Source organism: Echeneis naucrates, chromosome 18 (assembly GCF_900963305.1).
Source record: "Echeneis naucrates chromosome 18, fEcheNa1.1, whole genome shotgun sequence".
NCBI classification, from domain to species: domain Eukaryota; kingdom Metazoa; phylum Chordata; class Actinopteri; order Carangiformes; family Echeneidae; genus Echeneis; species Echeneis naucrates.
Window position 1 is genome coordinate 10,456,458 of NC_042528.1, and position 14,477 is coordinate 10,470,934.

General features: G+C 39.2%; 2 protein-coding genes across 2 annotated transcripts; both read left to right on the forward strand.

Annotated features, from left to right (window-relative positions):
* Window positions 1-2,988: 2,988 nt before the first annotated feature.
* LOC115059014 (placenta-specific gene 8 protein-like) lies at window positions 2,989-8,299 on the forward strand. Its single transcript, XM_029526600.1, has 4 exons — window positions 2,989-3,119; window positions 4,544-4,650; window positions 4,749-4,903; window positions 7,631-8,299. Exons 2-4 carry the CDS (start codon window positions 4,551-4,553, stop codon window positions 7,796-7,798), a joined length of 423 nt encoding a protein of 140 aa, XP_029382460.1. The 5' UTR covers window positions 2,989-3,119; window positions 4,544-4,550; the 3' UTR covers window positions 7,799-8,299.
* A 331-nt stretch (window positions 8,300-8,630) lies between these two features.
* LOC115058970 (cornifelin homolog A-like) lies at window positions 8,631-11,332 on the forward strand. The gene is made up of 4 exons (XM_029526541.1): window positions 8,631-8,785; window positions 9,777-9,890; window positions 10,257-10,411; window positions 10,679-11,332. Exons 2-4 carry the CDS (start codon window positions 9,785-9,787, stop codon window positions 10,787-10,789), a joined length of 372 nt encoding a protein of 123 aa, XP_029382401.1. The 5' UTR covers window positions 8,631-8,785; window positions 9,777-9,784; the 3' UTR covers window positions 10,790-11,332.
* The last annotated feature ends 3,145 nt before the right edge of the window (window positions 11,333-14,477 follow it).

Consider the following 14,477-nt stretch of genomic DNA (forward strand, 5'->3'; position numbering starts at 1 on the left):
ATAACAGTCTCAGCGTGAGTTTGGCGAGAATAAAAAGATCTAAATATCAGTCTAAAAGTAAACAATTCCCCTCTGGGATGGATTCATATGAGGAAGAATAAAGGTTCTGGCACAGCATCTGTGTTTTTTGTGGTGAGGAACATTTCCATGAAGCGTGAAAAGTCTGCTCTCCTTAAGAGCTAAGATTACTCAACTCGGAAAGGGTCAGGTCCTTTAAATTCCCAGAACATTAAATTGTAACTTGGGTCAAAGTTCAGTTGGGAGGAATGTGCAAGTGCTATCTGCATTTTTATCGCATTTACCGATGCGCACAGCTGGAAGATTATAAAAGAAAGAAAAAATTCAACAACAACAACAGCAAAAAAAATCCCCTCTCTCAGACTTGCTAAAACTGATTCTCCCGTATCAAAATGTACAGGCCCACGTGGATGTGGACTGTCTGGGCTGGCATATAAATGGCTCCTACTTCTCCTGAACAATAATTTGAAGAATTTTTGACTGAAGCAAACTCATTGGCTGCTGCCATCATGTCCCGAATCGTAGGAGTTTCTCTTCTCTTCATCATACTGCTCGGCAGTCTCTGCCAGAGCACAGGTAATTTTTTTTTTTTACTTTACGTGTTTTCTCATGCTGTCTCACTTACCAACCTTAGATTAAATAACTGACCCTTTTCTGTCAATCAGTCAGTGTGTATCTGACAGGAAGGATGTGCAAGTAGTTGATGGGTAATGTATTATTGTTCCTCATAAATGATTTCTGTCTGTTTTGTCTTTTTCCACTTTGTACAGCTAAACCTCCTGGATTTCATTTGAGCAAAAAGCACATCTACAAGTGCAGGTGCAGATGTGAGTTTCCATCTGTCGCACTGTGTAGTTAAAAATTTTGCATTGGTGAAATTACAAAGAAGGATAAAGAGAAAACCTAACCAGCAGATCAGCAGTTCCAGATCTATAGCCACAGCAAACTGTACCAACTTACATCTGAACCATAAATACCTTTTTTTTTTTTTTTACATCAAACATTCCTATTAAATTTCTGACAAATTACGGAATTTATCATTTATTAAATAAAATATACTTTAGCAAGACTCCCCCAATGTTTAATAGGTTCTTCCCTGATTTATTTATCATTCTTCCACCAAGTTTGGTGCAAATTGGTTCACTACCTTTTTGTAATCCTGCAAGCAGACAAACAGGGAAAGAGAGCAGAAGCTTGTTAACAGTGGTAATAATGTGGGCTGGTGTGGAGCACTGGGGTTTCCTATTTTGAAAAGGATTAGTTATGAATTTGAGGTCATTTTTTTCTCTTTGGTTTCCTGCCATTGTACCTATGTTGTTGCAGACAAACAAGTTTCTGTGGTCTGAATTTCAACAACCACCTCTGTTCTCACAGCACTTTCTCCCAACGGCATGAAAAAGTGTCGCTCCCCATTCATTCCCACAAACCTCAAAGAGAAAAGAGAGCTGGTCAAATGCCTCTGCAGCAAAATACACCAAACCAGTGAGTGAAATTTAAGTATCTGTCGGTGTGGGTTAACATTCAGTAAAATAATTAATGTTTTGCTTTTGTGTGTGTGTGTGTCTGTTTCTAATCTTAAATCTATAGAGTTTCCAGAGTTTCAGAAACTGTGCTCATCTTGGCATCCTGCTTTTCCAATCACTTTTGTATGAAGAGAGGACGTATGCGCAAGGGGGGAAGCATTATTATAACAATATCACATAATAAGATCACATTATGCATCACATTATCTTTGTAATATTGTGTAGATATCAGTGATTTTTGTGCATTCTCACAAAATGTGTGCTTTTTTTTTTTTTTTTTTTTTTTTTTTTTTTTACCATGGAGTTTTCTTTCAGCTTTGTTTGGGGTTCTGCCTCTGTTCATAGGTAACATGTAATATCCTCATTGTGTAATCTGTACAAGATTCAAACTGTAGGACCAACAATTCATTGGGTGTATATTTGTCTTAAAAATTTTGGATTGTATAGTTTTACAGCAAAATCACAAAGTAGCAAAAATCCTGAGGCCGTTTCTAGAATAAGCCTCTGAATACAGGCTGCGAGCGGCTCTCTTTTGACTGAGCTTTGATACTTTCACGTTATTACTTTTTACCTGGAATCCTCACATTAGCATCTGTCACAGGTCGATGTTGGAATAAAAATGTTTCCATCTATTCATCCATCAAACTCTTTTTTACTTGAAGTGTTTCTCTTGATTTTTTATGAGCATGTATCCCTGTGCCAACCATGTAACTGACTTAAACAAAATAAAAAGGTGTGTGTAACTGCTGTAGAAATCCCAATATTGAAGAATACTCTCTGAATCCTTCTTAACCTTAATAATACCAGCATATCCTTCATGTCAAAATTTTGACTGAGGCCAAATTTAGTTTATCCAAACGGAATATGCTGTTTACATGACATGACATAGACAGAACAATATTACGGTAAAGTTCCAGATATGACAATTTCCTAAATACCTCTATCTAAAAAGACTGTCACCTTTGTTACGCTCTTGTACAATCTGATATGTCAGCTACAACCCTTATGAAAGAGGAGATGGGCTACACTTGATAAGACAGGTTTTTCCCATCTTTGGTTTTCCTGAGCCTTTTCAGCAGTTTGATATCACAGAACAAGCTTTTCCTGTTTTGATTCTGCCTTGATTTCATGACAATTGAATACGAGAATTTATTCAGTGTTTGAAGAGAATCCTGAAAAGGGAAGGTTTCATAAACATCAACATAGCTTATTAAAAATAAATCCCATTAACTGTAAGTTCTGTGTGATGACATTTTGTGATTTCTGATTGCTCTTGCTCAAACACCACAAATTAGGAGTGGCAGCAACTAGAGAGTAATTATCAGCGTAAATACTCAGAAATGACTGATATCCATGTAGAAATCAGCTCAAGTGTTTCTGAGGCCTGAGGTACTCAAGGTCAGCAGTCATGAGAGTACCTTGTTTACCTCACAGCTTCATATTTACACCAAAACACGGCAGTGAAGAAAAGAGCTCACACACATGTGAGTGTTGACACCAGAAGGACAGAAAAGGCCAAACATAAAACATAACAGCTCTTGCTTTTCTGGGGATTATTATACGCATACTCATAATCAGGTAAGTTATCTATTCTTTATCCAAACATCTTTTTAGTCAGACTTTATTCTGTCTACAGGAGTGATGGAAATCATTCCCTAGAGTCCAGCATTCTGGCCCTGAGCCATTCACAGTGCAAAAGAATAATTTCTCTCAGTTTGACTTTGACAGTTTGAGGTGAAGATCTAAATAGTAACTCAGGTCAGGAGAGGAGGCAACGTTGTTTAAACCTTGCTGAGTGAGGGGCGTGGAAGTTTGCCCTCAGCAAGATCCTCACTGGATGGTCCTGGATAGTGGCTTCCTGCGCATGTTGGCTCCAGTTATGGCAAAGAATTATGTGTTTTTCAAACAAAGTTTGATGCTTTGTGTGGGGAGCTGTCCTAACAGATACAATTTACAGTGGACACAACATTTCCTTTGAATACAAAAATCTGATAATCCGTTTAATCTGCTGCAGATCCCATGTTAAAATCTGTTTATTTGTGATCTGTAATTTGTTTTTGGGGTAAATAGACTGCATCCTAGATCTCTGGCTACTTCCGAACCAATAACCAACTAATAACTAATAACATCGGTCAATCTCAACAGTAGATTTCAACAAAAAATAAAAATACTAAAAGGAGTAAGTTTGAGTTACTCATTTTATACTTTTACCCATTTTACAAATGAATATTCCTTGTAAACAATATCATACATTTATGTACTGAAAAAAGAAAAAAACGCTTAACCCTAACCCTAACCCTAACTTTTACTGAAATTGTTACTGAAAGGTTTCAGTAAAGGGTCTCAGCGGGACAATCTGTTCCTAACCCCGACCATGTTATTAAAAGATAACCATCAAAAAACAACCAATGTTTAATTACTAGCAGCAGATTTGCCAATAAAACAAATGTAATGCTTTGGCAGTGAAGAGTTTCAGACATGCTGCATTTGAACATTTTGTGTTGGCAGGGAACAGTGAGCAACAACATTGAAAACCATTATGTTGCCTTTGCTTATGTAAATGTGTTGTGTGTGGTATTTCATGAATTAGATTTTTTTTTCTTTTTTCTTGAGAATTTCACCTCAAGTTATTGGATTTTGCAAAGCATTAAAATGACGTATAATGTTATTCTTTGAATGATCAGTTGGACAATACACAATTTGTCCTTTTTAGATGAAATCATGTTATAATATGTGATCTGGCCTTTAATATGATTACACGATGATTAGCTAGATAGCTAAAGTTAGCAATGGCTCTTTACTTGCCAGTCTTGCAAAGCTTCAGAAATCATTGTGTTATAATTCACGGTGTGAGCAACACTAAAGCTTCAAGTTAGACTGGAGGCCACAGTGACTCAGAATGAGAAAGTGATGCTCCAACTGGTTAGCATTCCAGCTTCACTTGAACATCAAAACTGATGAATTTTTTATGTGTCAATAATTTGCCTCTCTTTTACGAACAGTTCAGCTATGACTCTACGGGTGGTCCAGGTCCAGCCGGAGAGCAGGGTCAAGGAGATAGGTCAATGGAGCACAGGCCTGTGTGAGTGCCATAAAGACATTGGGGACTGTGAGTATGCAGCGTAATACAAACATTTAGCTGACACTGTCTATTTGACTGATTGAGTTGGCCTACTCTACATATATATGCATGTGTGTGTACTTCAGGCTGCTTTGCATTGTGCTGCCTCCCAGTGTTTACTTGTAAAGTGACCAGCGCAGTGGGTGCATGTCCCTGCCTACCACTGCTGGACTGTATCGGCTGTGTACCGCCAGCCTCACTCGCCATGAGGGCATCTGTCAGAGAACGATACGGTATACAGGTAAATTGCTTCATATACTTTTCAGCTGGACTGTTGAAAGATTTTTTTAAATGCCATTTTGAATTAAACACAATTTACAACTTTTCTATTAAAAGGTAGATATAAAGGTAGAAACAAATACATGCAAACAAAGACATAACATCAAAACATAGAAGTGCCTCTAGAGGGTTTGATACAATAGTAAACAAAGAAAGAAGATTTTCTTGATTTTCTAGAAAATATTCCCTCATTGAATTTTTGGGAATAGTGTAGCTCAAAGTTGGCCAAACCTTGTGCTGATTTGAACACTGACCTCGTTTCCTCCTACTTTCAGTTTGTAGGGGTTTGCAACTGCTGATAAACTGCTAAACTGAATGCTTTATTTAAGAGTTAACTTTACAGTTTCAAACCTTCAGTAATCTGATCTCCCACATTGCTGACAAATAAAAAAAAAGTTTGACTTTAGCTTAACAATACACACAAACTAAGCCTTGACAGCTTTGATTATGTTGTGTTGGCTGTTTTATTTCAATGAGGAAATAAAGTGAGATTGAATACATAAGTGTTCACTGGAGTACTTTTCCTCTTTGGTGTGGGAGTGTGATAGTTAAACTTTGGATTGAAATTCTTTTAGTCAAGTTGAGTGGCTTGGCGATGAGACACAATAACATCGAACTGGGGGAATAGCTGCAACATCAGCTGACATGGGTAATTAGACTAATTTAGCAATGCAAAGAGTTTTGTCTTTGCTGTGACAGATAAACCTCAGATATATACTCCTGATATATTGAAATCATGACATGTTTACTAAATTAATAAATCTGCCCAAGGCCTATAAATAATTTCATGAATAAACAAAAAGCTGTTTGTGCCGTTGAGGCCTCCCACTGTATGACCACATATCTCAGCAGTCATCACTCACTGATGAGTGCACATGACAAAACATGAAGATTTTCCACATGCAATAAACAACACATACCATGGCCAAAGTGTGAGCTGCACATTGGATAAGCCCTTTCTGGGACAGTGAAGACAGGGTGCGATAAGGCAGGGGGTGGGATTGGTTGGAGGCCAAGCAGGAAGGAGCTGGAGCGCTGCCATGGCAGAGGAGGAGGTGGTTGGTAATGTTGGCTCCTTCTGGAGGTGGAGTGGGCCCTGGATTGCTGTAAATACTGCAGAGCATGAGCCGAGGAAGGCGTCCAGAAGTTGTTATGAAAACAAGTTCCAGCATGTAGGTTGTAAGCAAGGCAGCAATTTTCTCACGGGTGGAAGGACACAATATAACAGGCAGACGCATTTGGGCATGCTTTAGTTCTGTTTCAACCTTCTGTGAAAACATTTACATTTTCTTATACAAGCATAGCTCGTTTTCCCATTACCCTCAGCTGACATGGTGACCATGGTGACCTTTAACATCAGTATGTTGTTATTGTCCTTGTGAGTATGTTAGCTTGCTGCTGTTAGCATTGAGATCATATTCACGCAAGGTCAGCAGAACACAAAGAATTGGAAAGACGCCAGTTGTTCTGACTTGGTAATTTTGTTGCACTACTAGCCCTAACCATCAATATTTTAAATAGTTTTATTACTTATTTCTTCTCTATGAAATGAGCTGAAAACTAATATAGGATGCATCTTTTGATAGAGCTTGCACTTGTAGCCACTCTGCCATCAGTTTGTTGGTATAGCTCTGACTCATAATTACAACTGAGAGGCTGATTGTTGTTTTCTCACTTCGCTGTTTGTAACAGTGATTCAGCACAAACATAGTGTAAATACTAGCTCATGAGTCCGCAGACTGGTAGCCTTGTTTTGCCTCAAGTAATAATTAAAAAACAACAAATTCCCATCTATGTTTATTTTACATTCAAAACGCAAGTAAGAGTAAGTTCCATATTGCAACCAGATCGCCAGGCCTGTAATGACGTTTGGGGGTGGCGTGATAATTTTAGTTAATGTCACCCTCCCACATTAGATTTACAGGGGAGGCAACACAGTCGTGAAAAAGTATGATGCCAAGCAGATCACTTTAAGAAGTGAAAGTGTGTAAAAGTAAATCTTCACCTGTTTGGTGTTTTTGCTCTTGCAACTTATCTGGGTGGGGCAAATATTATGTCATGTTGTGATTCAGTTCACAGAATGGTTATGCTTTTGTACACCATGATGTTTCCTGTAGGAGTGAACCCATGTAAATCCTGAGCCGTAGCTGCTCATAAATGCGTTATGATCCAGCAAGAGAACTGCGTATTATCATTATTATTTTGAGAACTTCATATTATGTAACTTTAATGTTTTGGACACAACGAAAAATAAGCAAACAAATGGGCTCTAGTTTGCCGTGCTGACTCATTATCATGGCTATCACATGCAACAACCAGCACCCGCCTTCTTACTGTGTCTTTCAGACTTTATTGATTAACCAAAACTTATCCAACTTCTCCATCTTGACATTTCTGACACGCTCCTCATTGTGGCTGCTGTTGCTGTGAGCGGAAACTTGGCCACAAGCAACTCAGTTTCCCCAGAGGATGGATAGAGCACATAAACTTTAACAACTACACTTACATTTTGTTGTATATAAGTCAGCTTGAATCCAAGTATAGCTGTTTCTTGCAAAGAAGGAGAGTGTAAAATTACAAATCAAATAAAAGACTCAACTGCTGTAATGTATATGAGCAGCCACCTTGTGTTTGAGCCTCCCACCAGTGTTCAGGCCTCCGTGTGTGTTCTTGTTTGTGTGTGTTACAGGGGAGTGTGTGGAGCGACTGCCTGTATGGATGTTGCTGCTACCCCCTGTCTTGGCTCCAGATCTCCAGAGAGCTGAAGAGGAGAGCAGCATCCCACGCCTCCTCCTCCTCTTCATTGTCAGCCAGATACACAGTTCTGACCTCCCTGAAGGGGGCGCACTTGGTCTAGAGACAGCCACAGCATGATTTTTTTTTTTTTTTTTTTTTTTTTTTATCCTTTGGCCTAGGCCACCACCAGGCCTCCAGAGTATGGGAGCTGATTTAATCACACTTCCTCTAGCCAGCCGCTCCCAGTTACCTCAGAGTACTCAGCAGGGACACAATGTGTATCAAAATGGAGGTCATTTTTGCACGTTATCTTGCTTTCCCAATCTTTCCATCAATCTATTCTTTCGGTGGTAGAAAGTATCCAAAGTCATTAACTCAAGTACTGTATTTGAGTTCTGTACATGAAGGTGTCATGTACTGTACTGTAATCCAGACCAATAGGTGTTTTCATGCTTGGTAGCCACTCGACCAAGTTTAGAACAACCAGTTCAAACTCCTCGTCTACATCTAAATTAGCTAAGCTGTGAATGTACATTAAAGATTGGAATGATTCAGTAAAGACATTTGTTGCATGTCAGTCACATGATCTTAAATAAAAATTTATGATCTGTACCAACAGGCGTCCAGAGGATTAATGACTGCTATCACTAAATGTGAATTGATAAATTTGAATACTTTTCAAATCAGAATATGAATACAAAATCAGTGTTGTGATATTGATCTGGAGACGCTGATCTCTTGAAATGGCAGAATCAAAGGTTTCTCGGCAAGTGTGACCTGCAGCTTTGTAACAAAAGCAAAGAGACGTGTCAGAGGAAGAACGCTGCAGCACGCTCTCTCGTTTTTATCACATACCTCTGTCTAAGAATTTGCACTCATTGAATGCGACGCCATTTTTCTGGCCTGATGATAGTCAGATTGGCCGATGTCTGACTGTCAGAGGTGTTAACACATGTCAGGTTGGACAGCCAATCAGTGACAGACGTCACCTGCAGACCTGTCATGTTCACCACTCTGCAGCAGGCCTATAAGATGCCACACTGTCCTGTAAATTCTTCCGTAACAGAATCTCAGATTTGACCAAATTCTGCTCCCTCAAGGCGGTAAGGTAAGAAAATCCACCAAGTGAGGACTTTGAATGAAAGGTGATAGTGCAGGTTATTAGAATTCCAGGTTACATACTGTATACACTACCAGTCAAAGGTTTAGAAACACTTTGTCATTCAAATGAATAGGAAAGTGTGTCCAAACTTTTGACTGGTAGTGTATGTATTACTATCATTTTTGTATTTAATAAGTTGGTTTCTTCTTTGGCTCAGTTAAAAAAAAAAAAAAGAAAAACCTCAAGAAATGGAAACTAACTCGAGACAAATTACAAGAAGCTTTAACTATCCACAAAGTTCTGCAAACGTAAAAGCAGAAGTAGATGGGTTATTACCTTTCCGTCAAGTGGTATTGCTACAAGTTCATGCTCCTTTCCAGTTACAGTTTGAAAATGAAAATGAAAAGAAAATGACAATCCAGACTGGTTTACTTGTGGTGTGCCGAAATCAGTCTTGCTTAACGTTAAATTGTGGTTCATCAGCATTGGAAAATAAATTAGATCTTTTATTGGCTCCTTAGATTACAAAAAAACACAACAATTTACAAAAATAACAAAAATAAACTGTTCTACTTAAATAAAAAAAAAATAATACAAATTCCTTCGACTATTATAATATACAATATACAAACCACACCTTAATCATTAGTCATTGTGACATTTGCTTTGTTCACTGTGTTATATACAGCCAGTATGTTTGAAAAATGACATATTGAGATTTATGTCACTTCCTTCAAATAAAACGTGTCTGCTATTAAAAGAAAACAATGTTTGCTTTTCAGAACAGTATAGAACAGTATAGAAACTAAAGAAAATTCAACAATGCACTAAATCATGTAAAGTATGTATTCATTTGACAATTGATCACAAACAGTTAGAGTCAGATTCAACAAAGCTGTACATCTGATTAAGACTGTAGCTCTTTCTGAGGTAAATTGGATCGTATATTGGCGATAAGAGCTTTTGTCAGTGTCACAGTGACTGTTTCCTCTCGAAGCTCAAGCCATGTCTGGAAACATGGTTGCAACCCAACCCCGGCCTTTCATCATGACCACAGTATCCAACCAATGGACGTCTGGCATCTGTGACTGCTTCCAAGACCTGCCCCAGTGTAAGTCTCCTGTATTATGAAATACTTGTATATTATTTTCATTAAGAGAGAGGTAACACGTGTCATTTTTATTGATTTATTTATTATTTATTTTTTTTGATCTCCTGAGACAAGAACTCACCATCTGAATCTCCATCTAGTCCAAGAAACAATGAAAATATGATGATCATTCAGATCTCTCCAGGTTCAGGAATGCCACCAGATTGGGGATAAGCAGGTGGAGCAAAGTATCTAACAATGTTTATGCTTTAACAATATTAAACTGCAGCGCAGCGCCATCCTTACAATGCGAGATGTCCGAGCCTGAAAATGGAAGCTCTGAAACAATAAAAGTGTGGGATCACATCACCACTTGGCTTTTTGTAGGTTGCTTGGCCTTTTGGTGCCTTCCCTGTTTCACCTGTAAGACGGCGCATGAGGCAGGGGAGTGTCTGTGTTTACCTCTGCTGGATGCTTTTGGACTCATCCCACCAATGACCACAGCCCTCAGGGTGTCAGTACGGCAGAGATATGGCATTGAGGTACATTATACTAATCTAAACTGATATCCACGCAAATAAAATGTCCCTCAATAAGTACCAGCATAGCATTTACCTGCATAAAGCTCAGTGTTGTCAAATGAGCCTTGTCTTCCTGAACAACATCCAGGAATTTATGCAGCATGATCATTACACAGCGTACCTTTGTTCCAGTTGCCTCTGGTGACTGGGATTCTAATTGTATGCAACAAATGTGCTTGTGCATGTGTCAGTCTCCAACCTTTTCAAACTCTATCACCGTCCACACAGGGCTCAGTCTGCAACGACTGTGTGTACTCCTTCTTCTGCGGGCCCTGCACCTGGTGTCAAATAGCAAGAGAAATCAAGACGAGGTCCAATCCCATTGCCATGTTGGTCTGATAAAAGGAAAAATAAGCATCAGCAGGCGTCATCAGCAGTAAAAGCAAACGTCATCACGGCCATAATCTGTTCATCGTTGGTGCTGTCGAACTATTTGGACTAAGAGTTTTGGCTCTCTCGTGTGTTTCTCAACATGTTTACACCTTTGGAATGTCACTGAGCATACCATTAGGGCCATAATTGTTTCATAGCTGACTGTAATGATCAAGGGAGGAGATAACCAGGTTCTTGCCACTGTGGCATCCACTGACAAATGACATGTAACTGTACTGTCTATTATTATCTCTATAATTATATAGTTTTTTTCTGTATGTTCCTCAAAACAACTCATTATGCCAACTCATTATTTAGTTAAATGTGTGCAACTAAATATGTTATTTTGTCATCAGTTCCATGAAACAAATTTAGAGTGTTGCTGATTTTTGAGCAGAAATGCTCCCTCTCGACCCAGATAATGTATTATCTTATTTTTTATTTCTAGCGTAACCACTGTATGTGGGTCCTCTCGAACAGTCCAATAAAAGTCTTCCTCATGGAAGTCAGTATGAGTCTCACTTTTTTCCATTCCATGCAAGCCACATGTGCAAATTTACTAGTTTGGCAATGCCTGTAAGTGTTAAATGTCCACTTTTGTTTCAGAAGCTCAAACACCAAAGAGATGTTCAGCAGCAGCAGGAGAGTTTTAATCATATTTAAATTTAAAATGCAAAACAGAGAGCTGTGTTTTCTAGTGTGTGTGTGTGTGTGTGTGTGTCTGTGAACACTAACTTCAGGTTCGTGTGAAATTCCTGCTGGAAATGTGTTTTGATTGATAGTAAACAGCTGTCAGCAAGTGACAGAACATGCCAGGTATGTGAGTAAATGGTGTGAACAGTGTGATGGGGGTTGAATTGAGCCATATCATATCGTGCAACAATTGAAGGAAGGAAAAGTTTTGAAGCGGCGAGCGTCAGGGGAGCTTTGTTCAGACATTTGGGCTCGAGGTCAGCTTTGAAAAGGTGCAATGAATGTAAAAAGAATCCCATGAGAGATTATTAAGAATGCATGTTTACTTTTTCCAGAGCTTCCTTATTTGAATGATCACCATGACGACAAACGTGATTGTCAATAACATGTCGCCTCAGCCGCTGCCTCCGCCTTCCCCAAGCCACCGACTTTGGTCGCTGCTGATTCTAATCAACAGAGCACTGGCATTTTCAACTGCTGTGATGATGTATCCAAATGTAGCTTCCTGCTCCTACATTTTGGACTTTGCACAACAACACCAATGGTGCATGCAAATTGTGACATTTAGGCCTAGATTTAAGCTGATTTTGAACTAAGACCACAGTTCATACCACTGAAGTGAAGACATTTCAAAATTAAGTATTCTATTTTGATGACATTGTCCATTAATTTACATGTTATTTATGCATGAAACCCATTTCCATGTTCATGAGAGGAGCCGTGTGCAACTGCTAAGGAATCCAAGTAAGAAAAGTAAAAGAAAGATACATATTCAATTATTCTTCTTTATCTTTAGGTTTATTTTTGCTTTCTTTCCATTGGTGTGTCTCCTCACAGGGAAACATGGCAGGAGACTGTGTGCACGCCAGTTGCTGGACCACGTGCGTGCCCAAGAGATGCAAGGTGAGGCTCACTGTCGTCATATACGTATATTCTAATCTAAACTCTAATCTCTAAATTCAGTCGTGCTTTTCCCAGGGCTTTCATTCTGATGCATGTTTGGATCTGCTTTTGGATTTGGAATTAAAAAGAATTTTATCAACTTTTCAAATCCAGGAATGTCACCCACAGAGCTGTCCTTACCTGCCAGGAGTGTGGCAACAGGTGTATAGTGATAAGATAAATATGTTAAATATTTACTTTGTACATACAAATACTGATTCAAAATTCCCAGAACTCCATAAATTAAACTTCTTAAAAATCACTCTTCATAAATTCCTTGATTCACTTATAGCAGATACCATGCAAATGTTAATACCTTTGGAAACATAAAATGTCTGCCTTTACATGTGTGAACTGGATATATATGAACATCTAAGACACTAATGGTATTTTCATTATTTATTTATTTTGATCTATTTGTTTATTATTTCTTGGAATTTGTGCTGAATCTACAGCTTTTATTTTTTTATTTACTGTCACACATTTCTGGCTGTAATCAATAGGAATACCTCTTATGTCCTACAATGAGATAGTTCAAACTGCTAAGTTGGAAGTTTTGGACTTGCATGAAAGATAAAAGTAAAAACCATTGATTAATTCTTTCGGAGTAATCTGATGTAATAGCTGTGAATGGTCAAATATATTCAAGGCTTTGACTTTCTTCTTTCCAGACCTCTTTTTTTGTATCATAAACATTCTCTCCTTTTTTTTTTTCCAATCTGTGCCCTCTCTACCAGGAAAGAGACTTGCCCCTTCTCCACTTCAGCTTATTCCAATATACTTCCTATAATTCAATAATTAATATAGTTGCATGGTATTACCTTTGTAAATAGTGATCCGTGAGGCCGAGGGCCAACTTTAGAAATTTAGCAGCCACATTGACTGGTGATCAAAAAGGTAAATTTATAGCCCTAATCATGGCCTGATCACTTGAGCTGCTACACTCTCCTGTATGGAAATGAAGCCTGTCTGATAATGCCCCTTATGCTTGCCTTCTGGCAAAGAACAAATAAGATTGCTCCTTGGAGACCTCGAAGGTCACGTTCCCTAATTTATGGTCCAGTTGGAAAAACTCTGAGCTGAAACGTAAGCTGCCGTGTGCGGTGAGGCTCCTAGATAAAGGAGAGAGCAACTCGTGGTTTTTGCTTTTTCCACACATGTTGTTAAGCAACAAGTGTGCATGCTGTATGTCCTCATGCCTGATGTTACTTCATAACGACTCTTGTCCTGAGGTTTATATAAGTCCACGTTTATATAAGTCCCGCTGTGTCCTTACTGTTCCTCCTGCCCTCCTACTCTCGCCTCGCCCACCCTGATGTCTCCTCATTGATCACAGCTGTATCGACCTCTCCTGCCGATTCTCATAGGAATCTGTATAAGACTGTGGGACAGTGTTGCCAGATCTTGAGAGAGAAAAAAGCCCAACCAGTGACCTAAACTTCCACGGTAACCCAGGTCTTTGAACATGCATGGGTCAGATGCACCATTACTCTAGTTATTGGTTTTAACATTTTGACTTCTTTATCAGTTAGTTCATCGAGATGATCGACAGCTCTGACTGATGTGTGATACTTTTTTGCTGTTGTTGTTGGTCTTTTTTTGTTGTTGTTGTTCTTGTTTAGCGCCTTTCGGTGCCAGCGCGGTCCCGGCGGACAAACTTTATTGTAGCTGTGGAGAGCTGGGAGAGAATCTGGAGGGGCTCATGCACGGAGCAAAGCAAGCGAAAATACGCAACCACACTTTAAATAACAAGCCCCCCCACCACGATATTAGCAACCCGCTTTACAGAACAAGCCCAAAGTCGCTTATAGTAGATGGAATAGAGCTCCCCCGCTTGGCCCGATCATAGCGGGGGGAACTCCCTCTAAAGACGGGCGGTGTCATTCTCTCTCTCTCTCTCTCTCTCTCCGACTCTTGGGCTTTGGGGCATGCCCACTTCCGGCGACCACGTTTCCTGTTTACATTGTCCCACCGGCAGCAAGTAAGCGTGCAGTGGCTGCACGGCTGAAGTTTTATTTTA